The sequence below is a fragment of the Arabidopsis lyrata genome (genome assembly GCF_000004255.2).
Source record: "Arabidopsis lyrata subsp. lyrata unplaced genomic scaffold ARALYscaffold_2, whole genome shotgun sequence".
Taxonomy (NCBI): domain Eukaryota; kingdom Viridiplantae; phylum Streptophyta; class Magnoliopsida; order Brassicales; family Brassicaceae; genus Arabidopsis; species Arabidopsis lyrata.
The window spans coordinates 18,316,154-18,335,079 of NW_003302554.1; the positions used below are offsets into that span (position 1 = coordinate 18,316,154).

The 18,926-nt window shown below is 38.4% G+C and overlaps 7 protein-coding genes across 9 annotated transcripts; 4 read left to right on the forward strand and 3 right to left on the reverse strand.

Moving 5' to 3' along the window:
* Positions 1–984: 984 nt before the first annotated feature.
* LOC9323816 (gamma-glutamyl hydrolase 2) lies at positions 985–3,508 on the forward strand. The gene is made up of 10 exons (XM_002887706.2): positions 985–1,373; positions 1,486–1,572; positions 1,645–1,734; positions 1,995–2,089; positions 2,180–2,240; positions 2,449–2,538; positions 2,620–2,682; positions 2,774–2,862; positions 3,062–3,154; positions 3,270–3,508. Exons 1-10 carry the CDS (start codon positions 1,050–1,052, stop codon positions 3,307–3,309), a joined length of 1,032 nt encoding a protein of 343 aa, XP_002887752.1. The 5' UTR covers positions 985–1,049; the 3' UTR covers positions 3,310–3,508.
* Positions 3,509–3,730: 222 nt separating this feature from the next.
* Positions 3,731–5,934, forward strand: LOC9323817 (N-acylphosphatidylethanolamine synthase). Of its 3 annotated transcripts, none has more exons than XM_021034813.1 (6): positions 3,731–3,973; positions 4,216–4,466; positions 4,569–4,699; positions 4,885–4,970; positions 5,059–5,196; positions 5,411–5,934. In XM_021034813.1, the coding sequence occupies exons 2-6, from the start codon at positions 4,258–4,260 to the stop codon at positions 5,699–5,701; spliced, it is 855 nt and encodes a 284-aa protein (XP_020890472.1). In that variant the 5' UTR covers positions 3,731–3,973; positions 4,216–4,257; the 3' UTR covers positions 5,702–5,934. The 3 variants fall into 3 exon arrangements, with proteins under 3 accessions (XP_020890472.1, XP_020890473.1, XP_020890471.1); XM_021034814.1 differs by having other exon boundaries at positions 4,216–4,446; XM_021034812.1 differs by having other exon boundaries at positions 3,798–3,973; positions 4,155–4,466.
* A 405-nt stretch (positions 5,935–6,339) lies between these two features.
* On the forward strand, positions 6,340–8,905 carry LOC9323818 (BES1/BZR1 homolog protein 4). Its single transcript, XM_002887708.2, has 2 exons — positions 6,340–7,294; positions 7,998–8,905. Exons 1-2 carry the CDS (start codon positions 7,079–7,081, stop codon positions 8,754–8,756), a joined length of 975 nt encoding a protein of 324 aa, XP_002887754.1. The 5' UTR covers positions 6,340–7,078; the 3' UTR covers positions 8,757–8,905.
* A 1,765-nt stretch (positions 8,906–10,670) lies between these two features.
* Positions 10,671–12,709, forward strand: LOC9323819 (protein trichome birefringence-like 42). Its single transcript, XM_002887709.2, has 5 exons — positions 10,671–11,006; positions 11,478–11,649; positions 11,757–11,935; positions 12,020–12,178; positions 12,284–12,709. The coding sequence occupies exons 1-5, from the start codon at positions 10,735–10,737 to the stop codon at positions 12,579–12,581; spliced, it is 1,080 nt and encodes a 359-aa protein (XP_002887755.1). The 5' UTR covers positions 10,671–10,734; the 3' UTR covers positions 12,582–12,709.
* A 394-nt stretch (positions 12,710–13,103) lies between these two features.
* On the reverse strand, positions 13,104–13,559 carry LOC110224232. Its single transcript, XM_021010105.1, has one exon. It carries the CDS (start codon positions 13,557–13,559, stop codon positions 13,104–13,106), a length of 456 nt encoding a protein of 151 aa, XP_020865764.1.
* A 1,556-nt stretch (positions 13,560–15,115) lies between these two features.
* Positions 15,116–16,788, reverse strand: LOC9323820 (putative FBD-associated F-box protein At1g78730). The gene is made up of 4 exons (XM_021034807.1): positions 16,679–16,788; positions 15,563–16,555; positions 15,315–15,453; positions 15,116–15,211 (listed from the first exon to the last, which is right to left on the reverse strand). Exons 2-4 carry the CDS (start codon positions 16,544–16,546, stop codon positions 15,204–15,206), a joined length of 1,131 nt encoding a protein of 376 aa, XP_020890466.1. The 5' UTR covers positions 16,547–16,555; positions 16,679–16,788; the 3' UTR covers positions 15,116–15,203.
* Positions 16,789–17,002: 214 nt separating this feature from the next.
* On the reverse strand, positions 17,003–18,925 carry LOC110230808 (F-box/LRR-repeat protein 13-like). The gene is made up of 3 exons (XM_021034793.1): positions 17,791–18,925; positions 17,569–17,709; positions 17,003–17,478 (listed from the first exon to the last, which is right to left on the reverse strand). Exons 1-3 carry the CDS (start codon positions 18,754–18,756, stop codon positions 17,203–17,205), a joined length of 1,383 nt encoding a protein of 460 aa, XP_020890452.1. The 5' UTR covers positions 18,757–18,925; the 3' UTR covers positions 17,003–17,202.
* Position 18,926: the final 1 nt, after the last annotated feature.

Genomic DNA, 18,926 nt, shown 5'->3' on the forward strand with positions numbered 1-18,926 from the left:
GAGACTTAAGGACTTACAGAGATGACCAAATCAGGGGGAGTAATACGTGCTGTACTCTTTTTCCTTCACCGTGGTTTTATCCCAATGGGTTTTCCTGGTAAGGTTTTAATGAGGCAGCATCCCCCAAGCGTATTACTGAGATCCTTTGGCATCTACACGGTTATGTCATCCAAGGGGGAGTGTTATAAATTACATGTTGGATGGACTCCATAACCGTGGGCCTTATCCATATTTTAGAAGGCCCATGTCCATGTCCTAGAAGGCCCATGCCCATGTTCTAGAAGACTCTCCTTATGACGGCCTATATTGTACTTAGTGGGCTTTTGGGCTTTAGGGTTTACTAGCCCAATGGGGATTTGTCTCCCCTCTTTATGTATATATATGTATCGAAACTTCATTCATTAATCAATAGAACAACAAGTTTTATAACAGATTGACCATAATCCTTTATATATTATTGATTGTCCCATCAAACTTCCGATGTGGGACTTGGATTGTATCTCCAACAACAACGATCTAAAAAAGCAAAGTATAAATCACTTTGAGAACGTATATTTGGCAATTTCGTCAGCACATTGTTCCCATCTCTTCCTTTAAACCTAAAGATCCCATTTTTAAGATCAAGTTTTATGGGTTTGCTTGTAATAATTAAAAAAAAACATGAATTTGGCCAGACACAAAAAAAAGGTACTTACTACCTTGTCTGTTTCGAAAACTCATTTAATATATTGTGAGATCAAACTAATTTACTCATGTGTTATCAACAATAACAATCGTACTGGGTGACTAAATACAATAATGAGACGCACAATATCAAATTGGGCCCTCCTCCATTGAGTGATACGAACGAAAGTCGCTTTACAAAAACACCTAAAATAAAATAATGTCAAAAAATCCATGACCACGTGGACGGTGGAGATTAGTTTCTCGATTTGTATAAGAACGTTGAACGGACAGAGATATTTTCGAAGTGTGAAGGAAGACATGAAAAACCCAAAATCGTGAAAATTCATATCTCCTCCTCCATTGATCATTCCTCTTCCTCTGAGATGTGGAGCTTTGCCTGGTTAGTACCGTTGGTACTATCTCTGCTTAAGGATAGCATCATAATGGGCAAGTCTGCGGCGATTCTCCTCCCTAGTCAAACCGGATTTGATATTTCTCGGAGTCCGGTATGCTCCGCGCCGGATCCGAACCTCAATTACAGGCCGGTTATTGGGATTCTGAGCCATCCTGGTGACGGTGCGTCGGGTCGTTTGAGCAATGCTACAGACGCGTCGTCCATTGCGGCTTCGTATGTGAAATTAGCTGAGTCTGGTGGAGCACGTGTGATCCCACTCATCTATAACGATCCTGAAGAAATTCTCTTTCAGGTTACTCTTATTTAGCTCAGTCGATTCTGGATTCTCTTCTAAATTAATCGAGTTTTAGATCTTGTTAAGTTTGTTTTAGCATAAGAATTTGATTTACGTGTTGGAACCGCAGAAGCTAGAATTGGTCAACGGTGTGATACTCACTGGTGGTTGGGCTAAAGAAGGATTGTATTTTGAAATCGTCAAGAAAATCTTCAATGTAAGCTGAAACGTTTTTTCTTGGTTGAATTGAACTACAATGATCTTACTCATATCTATATGATCCTCTCAGAAAGTTTTGGAAAGAAATGATGCTGGAGAGCATTTTCCTATATACGCTATTTGCCTCGGATTTGAGCTCTTGACAATGATCATAAGTCAGGTGACCCTTTGTTCTTGCTTCCCATATATGTTTGTTAAGCTATCTAGTTAAGTCCTACTGGATTTTGTGAAGTTTAACACCATCTGAATACTGGAATAATCTGTATAAATAACAAGTAAGAACCTTCCTTCATTTGTTCACGCTGTCTATTAGGCAAGCAGCGACACTGAAATTATCCATATACTATACTATATAGTATGTATTAGAGTTTGAAATATGCAAGCTCTGTTGAAAATCTTTAAAATGTGGCCTTGTAACAGAACAGAGACATTTTTGAAAAAATGGATGCAAGAAATTCTGCATCAAGTCTTCAGTTCCTTGAAAATGTTAATATCCAAGGAACCATTTTCCAAAGGTAAATGCAGCTTTTCATCATGTGTATATACTAATACCAAAAATATTAGTAAAATACTTCATATGCAATTTGTTATGTCTCATAATGCAGATTTCCTCCAGAACTGTTGAAAAAACTCGGTACAGATTGTTTAGTTATGCAGAACCATCGGGTTAGTATTTGCAACCTCTAATTTGTCTTTACAGTTATACTATGGAATATAGTTGTCACCATTTTTGTTGCTAAACATACTTATACATAGTTTTGTTGGCCTCTACAATTAAGCAACTTTTCTTGCACACTTCTTTTCTATCTTGTTCTTGAATGGTTATTATCCTCGGTTCTGTCTGCTTTCTGATATGAATTGTCATTATTTCCAGTTTGGTATCTCACCAGAAAGCTTTGAAGGCAATGTTGCTCTGTCCAGTTTCTTTAAAATCGTCACAACATGCGTTGATAACAACAACAAGGTATTTTTATGTCCCCAAGAATACCTAAAACGATTTCAGAGCCTGACCTTATAGAACATATCTATTTATATATATTTCCAGGTTTATGTTTCAACAGTTCAATCAAAAAAATATCCAGTGACCGGCTTCCAGTGGCATCCCGAGGTATATATACACTCACTAATTAACTTACGTCTCTCATTTAGTCTTTTCACGCCTAGGGAATATCTTACCATCTCTGTGCAATATTCTGCAGAAAAATGCATTCGAGTGGGGATCATCCAAAATTCCACACTCTGAGGACGCGATCCAGGTGACTCAGCACGCAGCAAATCATCTAGTCAGGTTAATTCTCTATTCATTGTTTTGTAAGAATTGATAGGATAGTGCATCAACTCTGATTGCTACATTAGTAGAGTAGAACATTAGAATCAGTATAACTGAGAGTTGGTTAGATAATGAAGTAGTCATTTCTCACGGATAGGTAAGAACACTCGTAATTTTTGTAGCAAAATCTCATGGATTGAGTTCAAATGTGGTGCAGTGAAGCTAGGAAGTCACTGAACAGGCCGGACTCTAAGAAAGTGCTGAGTTATCTCATTTATAGCTACAAGCCTACCTACTGTGGATACGCAGGGTATAGCCACTCGGACAATCTTTACATAATTCTTTCCTCTTCTTCTCCTTCTTTTTTTTTTTTTACCGTAAGTCTTAACGATTCTTTGGATCGAATAAAATGGTGGATTTTGCAGGAATGGTTACGACGAGGTTTACATCTTCACACAACAATGATCCCTTCTCTAATAACTTCAACCTCTCGTGTGTATAGTGAATATGCATCTTCAACTCTGTTATTATCTGTGAACTTGTTGTAACTTTGAACGTCAGCCTATGGCATGTGTTCGACATTAAATTAGAAAATGTATGACTCTCTATCTATAGTCTATTCATAGAAAAATAAAAATAAAAACTCGTATATGTTTACTCAGTATTAATAAGATAAAGAATCTATGTTTTGTTACATAAAACTTTTGTTATTTAATATAGAAGATGTGACCAGTCTGTTTCATCTTTCAAGACATTTTATAAGATTCGAGTTCTGTTTCTAGAAGAAAATATATTTACAGTTTCTTTAACCTAAAATGATCATTACAAGAAAATATATTTGTAGGGCTTAGTTAGATGTTTAATATATGGGCCCATAATATCTATATGTTGGGCTCAACAGAATCCCAATGGCCTGATAACAAATTGAATGGTCTTCATTGCCAACCGACAATGTAAAACTCTAACTAGGAAAACTTCCCGGTTTATTCCTTAACCGAAATATACGAGCCAAATTCGACTGTTCAGCTTCATCGCTTTGCACTGTGTTGTTCTCTCTCCCGATGAATTCCTCCCCAGCAAGCTTCTTCGATTTCCCTCTAACACCAATCGTCTGGTCTCGTTTCTAATCGTAAGTCTTCTTCCTTCTCTATGTTTTGTTTCGGTGTCAATGTAGATCGTCTTAGGAGGAATCAAGTAAAAGAAATTGATAAACCCTAATTGTTCCGTTCTATCGTTAAAACTTTCCTAGATTAGTCTAAATTAGGAAAATAAGTCTATCTATGAAACCTTTGCATCGAATTTTGTCTCAGATATCAGAACCGGCCCTGTATGATTTGTCGTAGCTTGAGCTTCTGTTATGATTTGTTGAAGGGAGGGAACTTTGAAGCTTGCATTTCTTGGGAATAGGCATAAATGGGGAGGGTAATGGATTGGGCAGCAAGATCTGATCATTTGGGAGGACTTCCAAGGAAAACTATGATAATGGCTGTTAGTGCATTTGCAAAAGCGGTAGCGAATCTTTGTAACAAAAGCTCAGTTCACAATGCAGATACTCTTATGAATCTTGTCCGGTCAAGACCACCGGGTGTTCCTCTCATCACTGTTAGTAATCACATGTCAACGTTAGTTAATATTGAAACCTCAATAATATGATCCTTTCTTGATGTCATCGCTTTCCACTCATTTGTATTTTGATGTTGTTTTATCTTCTTTGTTGTAATCAGTTTGGATGATCCAGTTATGTGGGGGGCATTCAAGGGTCTCCTTTCCTTAGATCCAGAATTGGCTCGGTGGGTTCTTGCTGCGGAGGACATATGTTTCAGGAACCCTATCTTCTCCTACATTTTCCGCACTGGTATGTCACATTTTTTCTTTGCTGCTTCTTCTCTAGGGAAAGACTGTAATCTGTGTATTATTCTTGTTTTGTATTGATTAGGCTTATGTCGGAAGGACGACAACTTTTTTAGTTGATTTGGTGGATTGCCTTCTTAACAAAATAGGATTTACTCGTGACGAATGTTAATGATTTCTTTTGAGCAGGAAAATGCATACCTATAACCAGAGGTGGTGGAATCTACCAAGAACACATGAATGAAGCTCTCCAGCGATTAAAAGATGGATCTTGGGTAAGTTATCTTGCACATTTAAACAAATTCTGAGGTTTTTTGGGTCCTTTTCTGACCTCTAACCTTTGGATTTAACCATGACTAGTAGCTGCATACCTTTCCAGAGGGAAAGGTGTTTCAAGAAGATGTTCCTATAAGACGACTAAAATGGGGAACTGCAAGCCTCATCGCCCGTTGCCCCGTTACCCCAATCGTCTTGCCAATAATTCACCGTGGTTTTGAGGAGGTAACTAGTCCAGGTTCCTTCTAAGTCTGCTTAACTCATTCGTTTAAATTCAAATTTCATATGCTACACGATCTTACTGCAGTCTATAGCTAATGCGTGCATCAAAGAGAATAAGCCATGAATTATGCATCCATTTTCCAAAATTCGAATTTCTACGAGATAGCATTATTTTTTCTTTCGAAGGTCACTTACCCACATTGTTGTGACGACTTAGATGTTGCCGGAGAACTACAACAATGGACGAAGACCACTGGTACCACTGTGCAATAAAGACCTTAAAGTTGTGGTTGGTGAACCAATTGAGTTTGATGTTCCCATGATGGTTGAGACTGCTGTCTTGGCCTCCCGCCATGTAACCCCTCCTCTTCAAGAATCGAAATGGCCTGTCCTCACTTCTGCTGGCCAAGAGCTAGACGAAACTGCTCAGAGATGCCTCTTCATAGCTCTTTCCGAGAAAATCCAATCCTCCTTGGAAACATTGAGACTCTTAGCCAAGCGATTGTGACCTCCGCCGGGAAACTTCAAATCAGAATCCGGTTCATAATTTTTTAAGTTCCGGTTAAGATCCGCAATGGTAATCAAATATTATCTTTATTTAATTTTCTGAAGCTGATAAAAAATTATATAAGTATGATAATTAAATAACTCGCATTTTAATTTATTTTATCGACTAGGATATATAGCAACCCGCAATAATGAATGTTATATCTTATCAATATCTTATCATTATAGCCAGAATTCAGTAAAAACTAAATTAGCGACAATAATCGAATATAAAGCATCAACAAAAATTTTGACATTTGTGTGTGTTGATATCTCTGTGTTAATATAAAAATAAGTAAAATTACATTTGTATAAGACCGTTTTTTGTGTTTGTTCTGGAACGCCGATGATCTGGCCAGTTCTGTCTTTCTGCTGATGATGTTCGACAGAAACAGCATTAAACGACCAGTTTGAACAGAGAGAGAAGGTTCTGATAAGAGAGACAACGTGGGTGGCAAACATACGCGGCGGCCACGTGAGCCTATCGAGCCACCGGTGCGGCGAGTGGTGCTTACGCGAATGCAAAAAATCAGTTAATGGGCCCTACAGGGTCACGCCGGGGACGCACTATCACGTGAAAAGGAAACTTCCAAGGTCAGCCAAAACGGTCTCGTGGCATTTTCGTAAATCGGATCACGTTTTAGGGGTATACACTAGCTCTTGCACGTGGTAATGGTGTTCGTTGTGTGGCAAAATTGGTAAATTAAAGCCGAATCGCGGGGCAATGGTATATGCTCCCACGTGCTAGGTCCGGAGGACATGCGTGACCTCATGTAGTGGTAATTTCGTAAATATAGGGTCAAATCTCGGGCAAACAAGGTACTTCAAATTATTTGTTTTATTTTGGATGAAAGTTAATAACTCCTCTTCTCTGGCACGAGAGAGTTGATGATTAGCTTAAGCTCCTTCATCTTCTTCTCCAATTCCCGGATTTTTCTTCTTCTTCTTCCTCTGATCACCGGAAAATTCACCTCTTTCGAATTCGCCGAGCATCTTGATCCGCCGCGTTCATCTTAAACTACCTTTTTCCTCAATTCGAGAAGGTGAAGCAGCCAACAAGTTACTGCAACTATTTTCCACGATTTTTTGCTTTCCTCAAGATTCTCGCCGTCGGATTTTTCTCGGTGAGAGCATTTCTCTCCGACGGAAAATCCAAGTTGCATATCTTTTCGGAGATTGGAAAGTGTTGGTGCACGAAGTGTCGATTCGTTTGTTTTCTTATGCCAGATCTGATATATATTGCTTGAACCGAAGATATAGGAACTCTTTCTCGGGTTGAGTTAGCTCGAGTTTGCTGCGAATTGTCTCTTTGATCTACCTGAAGAAACAGAGAGTAGTGATGACGTCGGGGACGAGAATGCCGACATGGAGGGAGAGAGAGAACAACAAGAGGAGAGAGAGGCGACGGAGAGCAATCGCAGCAAAGATCTTCACAGGATTAAGAATGTACGGTAACTACGAGCTTCCGAAGCATTGCGACAACAACGAAGTGCTTAAAGCACTCTGCAACGAAGCTGGTTGGATCGTCGAACCTGATGGAACTACTTACCGCAAGGTTTGCCTCTCCAATCCGGATCTCATTTTTTGTTCTTTATACACTTGAAGAACATGGAAATTTTGAATTCTGGATACAGATCTTTTTGTTAAAAGATCAATTACTGATTGCATCTAACATGCGCCGGAGCGGATAAGTCGCCGGATTGCTAACGTGTTCCTCTGCGTAGGTTAGCTAGCCTTAGAGGAGCGTTTAGTCAAATGTTAGATTCTTTTTCTGTGACTTTTTTTTTTAATGCGTTTCTCTAAAAGCAGATTCTTTCTCTCTCTGTTTCATGGTGTGTGTGTGACTGATTCACTTGTGTCCAGGTCTAGTCTATTCTCAGATGATACCCACCTACAAATAAAAAGAGTAGCATAGATCTCAATAAAAACTGATAAAAACACAATGTCCTCTTGCACAGAATTCAAAGTGTACGTTTTGATCTGTAGATTTTTTGGGAAACCAAGTTGGCACTTTTGCTTTTATGTCTCAAGTCTTTTTACTCAAACTTCGAGAATCGAGTCCAATGATAATCTGTCGGTTCACGAATCCTTGACCTGATCACTGTCTATTTTCAGTTGTTTTCACATTGATAGAATAAAAACTAGTTCTACTTGTAAGCCTTATTATCACTAACACATTCAACAGAGTAATTTCTTGGTAATTCATGTAATTACAAGGATTATGTCCCATTGATCATTTTTGTTTGATATGTTTTCAGGGATGTAGTAGACCTGTAGAGCGTATGGAGGTAGGTGGCGGTTCAGCAACCGCTAGTCCTTGCTCCTCCTATCAGCCAAGTCCGTGTGCTTCTTATAATCCTAGCCCAGGCCCCTCCAACTTCATGAGTCCTGCTTCATCCTCATTTGCTAATCTTACCTCTGGAGACGGCCAATCACTAATCCCCTGGTTGAAACACCTCTCAACAACATCATCCTCATCAGCTTCTTCGTCATCAAGACTCCCTAATTACCTCTACATCCCTGGAGGCTCCATAAGCGCTCCTGTAACCCCTCCTTTAAGCTCTCCAACAGCTCGTACCCCGAGGATGAACGCTGATTGGCAACAACTCAACAACTCCTTCTTTGTCTCCTCAACACCGCCAAGTCCCACGCGACAAATCCCTGACTCTGAATGGTTCTCAGGGATTCAACTAGCACAAAGTGTTCCAGCTTCACCAACGTTTAGCCTCGTCTCACAAAACCCATTCGGATTCAAAGAAGAAGCAGCCTCTGCTGCTGGAGGGGGAGGCGGGTCAAGGATGTGGACACCAGGTCAAAGCGGAACTTGCTCACCGGCTATTCCTCCTGCTGCTGACCAGACAGCAGATGTTCCAATGTCTGAAGCCGTGGCTCCTCCAGAGTTTGCTTTCGGGAGTAACACAAATGGGTTAGTGAAAGCATGGGAAGGAGAGAGGATACACGAGGAGAGTGGTTCAGATGATCTTGAGCTCACCCTTGGAAATTCAAGCACCAGGTAACTCCAACCCACATGTACATTTTCAAACCCGGTTGAACCAAAACCGTTCTTGATATATGTTTCTCCAATTTTTATTTCAATTGTTCTCTTCCCATGTAATGCTCAAAGTTGAAACACAGCTTATAATATTCGTTTCTCTGTCCCCGACGACCGTGATCTTCTCTTCCTAATATTGTACCCAGTGGCGGACCTAGAAATATTTATTAGGGGGGTCAAAATATCACTAAAATAATTAATAATTTTTAAAACAATAAAAAAGCAAAAAACACTTTAAAAAAAACACATTTTAGGTTCAATATTTATGGGTGAAGCAAACAAAAAAGGTAAAAATATGTGATGAATTGTATTAAAAAAAGTAAGAAGTAAAAAACTATTATAAAATTTAAAGGGTTTAAATACAAATTAATAATTTTTAGAGGGTCATAACAGAAGAAATATAAACAATACTATGAATCTTAAAGGACTGTAACATAATTTCAGAATTTTAGGAGGGTCAAAAGAGAAAGAAATATAAACAATACTACAAATCTTAAAGGACTATAACACAATTTCAGAATTTTAGGTGGGTCAGCTGACCCCCTTTAAGTCTTAGTGGATCCGCCCCTGATTGTACCCTTGTCAAAATTGTGATTGAATCCTATCACTGCCTATTTTTGAACTGTCTTGTTTCCCAACCCTCCCGGTTTAATAGCTAACGTAAAACCCCGGTTTGAATGGTTCTGTCAGACGGTTTTTGTGTACACTGTCAATAAAGACTCATAGTCAACCAAGTAAACTATGTTATTGTTCTATAGCATTATCATGGTTATTAGTAATAACCTTAGTCAACAATGAACGCTTCAACACGACGAAATAAGGAAGGTTTTTGCAGTGACAGAGGAGTCTCTGTTTATAACGGCTACAGATTCCATATTCTGACATAGTGACATGGGCTCGATTTTGTTCGTCTTGGTCCTTACGACTTCTTTTTTTGTAATTCACAAAGGAAGGTGGATGACGATAGTGTATCCATATTCGCTATAATCATCACATGGAAGACAACACAAAGCTTAGGTCGTGGTCAATGCACGTACGTATAACTGAGGGATGGCCACATGCTATCCATTAGTATTCTGCCACGTGGGATTAGTAAATAAATTATTGAATTTATCCCTACCATTTTATTAACACCAGCAAAAAAAAACATTATATGTTTATTATAGATTGAAATGACAAATAAATAACAATCTCAGTAACCAGTTTCATTTGAGAACAAAATTCAAAATGTATCCATTCAATAAATCAAATCAAATAGGGGATGCGCCTTTAGTCAAGTGGTTAACTCCATTTGACTCCGTCTTCCTTTCGGAGTTCGACTCCACTAAATCGCGTTACCCCGCGTAGTAGGGATTGACTATGGATCGGGCCTTGTCGATCCAAAGATGTCAAAAAAAAAAAAAGTAAATCAAATCTAATTTAATTCTGTAATATTACAGTATGTTGTTTTATTGTTATGCAAGATGTCACCACCAATTGGAAGACTCCGAATTCAAGTGAAATTAAACGTATGAAATTTCAAAACTCTGATTTCGTCCTTTTTTATATTTACAAAGACGGTTTTTAAATATAGTCTCAATTTATCGTATTTTACTGGATCTACCCCAAGAGGAATACTTTATACATAAGGCCATAAAGTATTGCAAGAGAGTTATCTTCTAGTCCAATTAACCAAAAAAGAAAGAGATTTTTTTCTTTGATTATATTGACTACTCAATAAAAGGTTTTTATTACCTTCCCCAAATCATAGATATTTGGATATTTACGTATATCTTAAAGTCGCGCGAATGCGTGTATTTATGTCTACAAATGCAACAATTTGACCCTAAACTTCTAGCAAAAAACAAAAACAAAGAAACAAAAACATAAAAACAAAAACAACAAAAAAACAATTTGACCTTAATATATATCATATTGTTACATCGCCTCTTCTGATTAAGAAAATGAATTTCCATCAGGTCCTCTTTCTCATTCTTCTTATTTTTCTTGTTGATTTATCAGATTACAATGTCTTAGCAGATAACACCGATGCTGGTTACAAGAACACGTCAAAGTGTAACATTTACCAAGGACGTTGGATTTATGACAATTCTTCTAATCCTCTTTATGGAACATCGACTTGCCCATTCATCGGATTGGATTGCCAGAAGTTTGGTCGGCCGGACAAGAACTACCTCCATTACCGATGGCAACCCACCGGATGCGACATCCCAAGGTGATAATCACTTTCATTTCTGTAAATAAATTCCACATAACTTGATCGATGAAGTGTTACAATTTCTCGTTCATTGTCACTTGACATTATGGGAAAGTAATCTTGGAGATTACACATTATCATTTCATATCTAGAAATAATTGGTTGGAATTTGGAAATCTCAAATACTAATGAAATGTGATATAAAATAAATATTTTTTATTATACAATTATGACTATTTGGCAATATTTGACCATTTTTATCATTGCATATGAATTAACATAAGTTAATTGATTAACATGAGAAATGTTTTGAATCTTTTGTAATTTTCATGATAACATGAGAAATTTTTTTTTTTTTTTTGTTGTAAGTTTTGATCTTCAAAATACAAAGTTGCACAGCAAATTAATAATATTTTGTTAAGAAGTAAGTAAAGTAATTAACGACTGAAATGTACGTGTGGGTATTTTGATGGAACTATGACGTGGCAGATTCGACGGACGAGATTTCTTAAAGAGATTCAAAGGGAAAAAAATACTGTTTGTGGGAGATTCACTAAGCAATAATATGTGGGTGTCTCTAAGTTGCATGCTTCACGCTGCCGTTCCTAACGCTAAGTACACCTTCCAACTCAACAAACGCCTCTCTACTTTCACCATTCCGGTGCGTAACTCAACCGGTTTATTGCTGGTTATTGAATTCGGTTAAATAATCAGGACGATCAATTTCATATATAATTGCTTTGTTTCCCCCATTGATATTATAAATAGGAATATGGAATATCAGTAAATTTCCTGAAAAATGGGTTCCTGGTGGATTTAGTAGCGGACAAAACAAGAGGGTTGATTCTGAAACTAGATTCGATCAGTTCCGGAAATCAATGGTTGGGATCAGATGTTGCCATCTTTAACACATTCCACTGGTGGTCTCACACCGGTCGTGCCAAAACGTAAGTGTTAACCAACGGTCTTATATATGAGCTAAATTAATATATAACATATATATATTCTATAATCCAATGATGATGATGTAGATGGGATTATTTTCAAACGGGAGACCAAATAGTGAAAGAGATGAATAGAATGGAAGCTTTCAAGATTGCTTTAACAACTTGGGCTAAGTGGATTGATCACAACATTGATCCTTCAAAAACTAGGGTTTTCTATCAAGGCGTTTCTCCCGTTCACTTAATGTTAAATCTCTCTTTCTCTACTCTTTCTTTAGTATTATAATAAACTAATTAATTAATCAACAAGACGTACGTAACCGTGTTACTTTGTTTGTGGTTAATTTGAAGTGGTGGTGAATGGGGTAAACCGGGGAAGACTTGCTTGGGCGAGACGGAACCAGTGAAAGGACCAAGTTACTGCGGACAACCTAATGAAGGTGAAGCTATAGTGAGAAGTGTGATCGGAGGGATGGCTAAACCGGTGGAGCTCCTTGATGTGACGAATATGACGGAGATGAGGAAGGACGGTCACCCTTCGATCTATGCCGGTGGAGGAAATCGCTTAAACGACTGCAGCCATTGGTGCCTCCCTGGAGTCCCAGACGCTTGGAACCAGCTCCTTTATACGGCTCTTGTCCGCCACTAGTTTTGCTTGGGATCAAATTTAAATTATAGAATTACGGCCCCAGATGTTTTGATACCTATAAGAAAGTTTGGATTTATAATTTTAAGATAATTAAGCAACTTTTCCAATAGATAATTTTTATGTTTCTAGTTTCAGTCTTGCTTTATTCCCTTTTCTTTTTTTGGCGTTTTGGATAGAATTTTTTCTTGCTTCTTTGTTTTATAGCTGCATTCTAGGTTACTACCTAGACCCACTAAAATTAATCCTAAGAAAGATAACATTATAGAACGATATCTTAAACTTGACTTGTAATGAAAGTTATTGAACTAAAATCTTATAGAACGATAGAAAAAAATCAAAATGACAAGAATTTCCTTTTTTCTGTTAGAGTGAATATATGAATATATGAATATATCCACACATAGCATTCAAAAAAAAAAGAATATATCCACACATTTTTGTTTGAATCATGTGTGCTTCACCATTGGCACGAGTATGTGGAGCTGGACCGAGAATGCTTGTTGGCGGAGTAAAAACTGGAGGTCACGAGTAGAATGGAGGCATCTGATATGGCTGTTGTGGAGGATACGGTGGGTATCCGTATGACATTGGCCATTGAGATGGCCCATACGACCACTGCGACGGACCATACGGACGGGGCTGCCACGAGTTGTTGTTAGAACGCCCCTTACCACGATTGTTCCTGTCACCATGACCGCGATTATTGTTGCCTTTGCCTTGGTGATGTTGGTTTCGTGGCTGTTGTTGATCCGATGTTGTGTAGAGAACAGTCGGAGTGGAGGAATTGTCGGTGTTGCTAGGCAGCGGCTTGCTCTGTTTTGCGAGACGGTCTTCCTCCATGATGAGCATTGAACGGGTAGTAGCAAAAGACGGGAATGGTGTCTTGTGTTTGATGACATTGATGATGTTATCAAATTTGTCAGAGAGACCATTCAGCAGATGCATAACAAGTGCCCGATCAGTGACAGGAGCATCCATATTAGCAAGAAGGTCTGAAAGTGTCTTCAGTTTGTGGCAATAGTCATGAACTTTGAGGTCACCGATGGTCGCTGTCCGGAGTTCACTGTCATACTGCAGCGCGCCTGCGCGCGAGCCTCCTTGTTGTCACGAAAGAGGTTCTCGATGGAGAGCCACAACTCACGAGCGGTGCACTTGGCCTTCATAACGTCATCAAGGAGAGATTCAGACAAGGTGCCATAGATCCACATCTTGACTAGGCCGTCGCGTTCTTTCCAAGCTTTTTCAATTGCTGGAGATGGATTTCCAGTACCATCAATGTGATCGAGAACACTGAAGGTGGTGCAGTGTGTTTCAAGCAACTCGCGCCACACGTCGTAGTTGAATTTTTTTTAGATCGAGGACGATGGGTATGTAAGCTCGGATTTGGGATATCCCAAACGGCTTGTCGGGAGAGGAGGCAGAAGTGATGGTGGACAAGGCAGCGCTTGATGAAGCCATCGAGAAACGAAAGAGAAGAGAAGAGAAGATGTGAGAGGAAGAGATGATCAGCAGAGAAGAGAAAACGATTTTAGAGAAAAGAGATTTTTAGAGAAGAATAGGGATCGGTAGAAAACCCTAATGCTCTGATACCATGTAAGATTCAATAGAGCTCGATTCCCTACTTGTGTTATTGATATCCATATGTATAGTGTTACATAGGAGATCTCATGAGATCAAATGAGAGGATATTTACATATTATACTCTACCTAACAAAGGGAATAATATATATTCATATATTCACTCTAACATTTTTTACCAACAATTAGTTACATAATAATTCTTTTTGTCAAGATTATTTGTTTACTGATCTTATTCTAAATAGTTGTATGTTTTTTTTTAGGTTCATGTTTGTTTGGATACAAAATTACAAACAATGTTTTTAGTTAAACTTTTTTTTTTTTTTTTTTTTTTTTTTTTTTTTTGACATCATTGGATAGACAAGACCCGATCCATAGCTAATCCCTACTACGGGGATAACGCGATTTAGTGGAATCGAACTCCGGTGGGGAAAGCGGAGCCAAATGGACTTAACCACTTGACTAAAGGCACACCCAGTTAAACTAATTTTGTTTTAAAACTTACAAGGAAACTTTTTGGTCTTCAGGTTTTTTCACATTATAATCCCCAAATTTATAAGTTCCCTCGTCTCAGGACCTAAATTCTTTTCCTAGTCTAGTATATACTTCATATTTGGACGCCGCAAGAAAGAAAACGATAACATCAAAAAGATTCAAAACCATCACAAAAGAAGAAAGAAACATAGGTTGACAAAAAAAAAGTAGAATAAACAAACAGACTTGACATTAAGTCCTCAAATACAACATTTTTCTGTTAATGGCCAAAGACTATGACGATCAGAGAATGACAACTTGGCATGAGCTAGAGAGTCTTGGAATGGTAAGGAGTTTCTTGAGGAAGGCAGATTCTTCGTTTCCTCTGAAACTACCTAAGCGTAGTGTTAGTTTCTTGAGGATTGTTGAGTTCTCCAGAAAGTAACTCATTAGTTTCAATTCTGTTGCCTCTTCTTCTACCATTGGCTTTCCTATGTCAATAAACTAAGAGACGGTAGGTTACAATGAGGTTCAGGTAAAATACTAATTGGCTCCTCCCCTGGAGATTTACTAAATCCCTGTAAGTAGGACCAAAGTGTACCAAACAAGTTGAGTATGTGATACTTTCAGTAATTGCATTAATAAGAAAGTAAGTTTATGGTTTCAGTAATCAGTCCTAACCAGAGAGAGATTTTAGATTCGGGCAGCTCTCTAGAAAGACTGGCAACATTTCCCACCTGCAGTCGTCGAAGTCAGCATGCAAGGAAGATAGGTTACGGAATAAGGGTAATCGTTCACATCTTGAGTAGTTACAGATGGCCTGCAAGAAAAACAGAATCAGAGTATAGGTGATAAACGCATTTGAGAGGTAATACAATTTCTCATATGAAAAACTTAAGCATGAACATAGAGAATTCAGCAGATGTTACCTCGAGTGTATACGAAGAGATGTCCATTTCTTTGACATTAGAGATCCCAATGAGAAAATTACGGATCATATTTCTCTTTGGTAGATCATTGGGATCAAACCTCTTTTCGAAAGACAAGTTAAACCTGATGTCGATGGCCATCTTAACGAGGGAAGCCGGATTATTTATTATGAAACTTGCAGTTTCATGACAATATAGCTTGAGATACTCAAGCTTGTGAGCATCTATTGCAACTACTTGTTCTTTATTCATATCTTCGTTACAGTGGCCAACAAGGGTGAAACTCAATAGAGACAGAGAGCACACGCGTAAATAATCTACATTATCACAGGCACTCCTCTCTATAGTTAAGCTTTCGAGAACTGGGCAGCCTGAGATGAGCATTTCGAAAGCCCAATCGTTGGCAAACTTAACCATATCAAGATACATAACTTTGACAGAAGGTAAAGAAACGGACTTGGGATTAATGAAGATCACGTCAGAGAGCTTCAAGGATACCAAGCTCTCACATGTGTAAACTGTTTGAGGTATCTGCAATTCATGTTCCAACCACCTCCCGTCCAGGACATGAAGATGTTCAACTTTCCGCTTAATAACTGTGTTGATCCACCAGGTGACATTAGCATTATCAAGCTCAGTCCAGTTCCATTCGTACTTTCGCCTTAAATATTGGTAGTTTAACTTAAAATTTTGCAGGCAAGATTCGCTGTTAAAACCCAGAAAGCTATCAACAAAGCTCACAAAAGCGTTGTACTCCGGGAAGTCACCATACCCCAAGTCCAAACCAGGTACACTTCTCCAGAGATTTTCCCATCTACTGGATAACACACTAGTCTTAACCACATCTTTTGTGGGAAGATTCAAGAGTACCTGACATAGCAATGAATCTGGTAATTTGCTCAGCCTATCTAGATGACCCCTCCTGTCATCCGAGCGTTTGGCACGCACACGGCTCTCTGCGTCACTCTCTGCGTCTTCAGCCATGTACTCTACCTAGTAAACATCAAATCGGAAAAAAATAAAATAAAAAAAGGGAATCCGGTAAAACTATTTTCGGATGAAGAATCAACTTGGAACGATGAATCTAATAAATAGAAAGAAAGAGAGAGAGAGTACCTGAAGAATTAGAACAGTGTGAGACAAATCGCCGTCGAATTTTCCGGCCAAAGTATCTGCTTTGTCTAATCCAAATGAGTCTCTACCCGTGTCAGTGTCACTGCAGTGGTTGATAAGCAGGCGTCCTTATCGAGTTAGAGACGAGATGGAATATTTTATGGGCCTCACATTATTGGGCTTACAATGGGCTTTTAGGTTTTGGTCGTGTAAGTTTCAACTCAATTTTTTTTCCATTAAGATCCCCAAATTTACAAATTCCCAACTCCAAGTCTCTGTACTGTACTATACTGTCTCAATCAATAAACAGAACGCAACAAGACAAAAGAGAAGGAAACCAATAACATTTATTTTTGGCATAGTACCACCTAAGAGAATCGTGTGTTCACATTAATAAACTTATCAAACAATTAATAAAGCTACGATAATCATGAAAACGATAAAGAAAGAAGAAGCATCGAGTTCAAATAAATAAACTTATCAAAAAATCAAACTTGTGTGTTCATGGGCATCAACGACTATAAGGATCAGAGAACCAAAACTTCGCATGAGGTAGAAATTCTTGGAATGGTAAGGAGTTCCTTGCGAATGAAAGGTTCTCCTGTCTTTCTGGAATCATCCAAGCATAGGGTTAGTTTCTTAAGGATTGTTGATTTCTCAAGAAAGTAGCCCACTAGTTTCATGATCTCCACCACAACCCCTTTCAGTGGCACCTTTATCTCAACATACTCGAGAGATGGTAAGAAACCTTGAGGTCCAGAAAACATACTAATTTCTTTCATATTCTGTTTTTTAGTAGATCCCTGCAAGTACAATCAAGTGAACCAAAACAAGTTGAGTTTATGATATATTCACCATTTAAATTATAATAAAGGTCAGTAAAAAATTCTAACCAAGACAAGGGATTTTAGATTTGGGCAGCTCTCAAGAAAGGTTGGCAGCATTTTCAAGCTGTAGTTGTAGAACTTAACACGCAAGAAAGATAGGTTACGGAATAAGGGTAGTGGTTCACATCTTAAGTAATCATAGATGACCTGCAAGAATAAAAAAAAACTATGAGGAAAAAATTATAAGATAAAGTTAAGCATTGAGATATCCAATTCAACATAGGTTACCTTGAGAGTAATGGAAGAGATGGTCATATTTTTGACGCAAGAGATCCCAACGAGAAAATTATGAATCATACTTCTCTTTGGTAGGTCTCTTGGATCTAAACCGAATGACAAGTTAAACACAATATTAATATCCACCGCAACAAGAGAACCAGAATTTTTTATTATGAAACTTGCAGTCTGATGATCACTGAGCTTCAGATACTCAAGCCTGGGAGCATCAATTACAATTGATAGATCTTCTTCAGCCAAACGCTTGTGCCCAACATGAGTAAAGTAACGCTTGTGCGCAACATGAGTGAAGCTCAGTAGAGATTGAGAACACACTCGTAAGACTTCAACGCGATCAAAGTAACTTATAACTAAGGTTTCAAGAGCAGTGCAGCCTGAGATCAGTGTCTCTAAATCCAAATGGTCGGCGAACTTAACTGCACTTAGCTTGAGAACTCTGAGAGAAGGTAAAGAAACAGACTTGACAGTAGACATGGTTACCGTACTTAGCTTTAAGTATACCAAGCTATTACTAGTGTAGATGCTTGGAGGTATATTAAACGTACCATTCGCCCATGAATAGTCAAAAAACTCGAGATTTTTAACTTTCAGCTGAATGACTGTGGTGATCCACCGCTTCATCAGATCAATTTCAGGCTCACAATTCCCATCACCAGGGTAGCTTAACTTAAAACTTTCTATGTGATACTTCCTATTAAACTTCAGAAATCTATCGACAAATCTCACGTAGATGTAGTACATTTTGATATCCTCACCACTCAAGTCCAATCCAGGAACACATTTCCAGAGATTTTTCCATCTCTTAGATAAAACACTAGTCCTAACCACATCCTTAGTGGGGAGATTCAAAAGTACCTTACATAGCAACGATTCTGGCAAATCGCTTATCCAATCACCATCTCTCTTTCTTTTCCTCGATCCTTTGGCACGACCACGTTTCCTTCCAGCTTCACCCATGTAAATGCCGAATCGAAAAGCTTCGAATAGAGAGAGAATCGATTCAAATCTTCCCTCCAACGCTAAATAAGACTATTGTAGAAAATCAAGGAATCCAACGATACCGACATTATCGCGAACGAATAGGTCAAAATGGAACCAAAATTCAAAACGAGGGCTTATCAAAAATA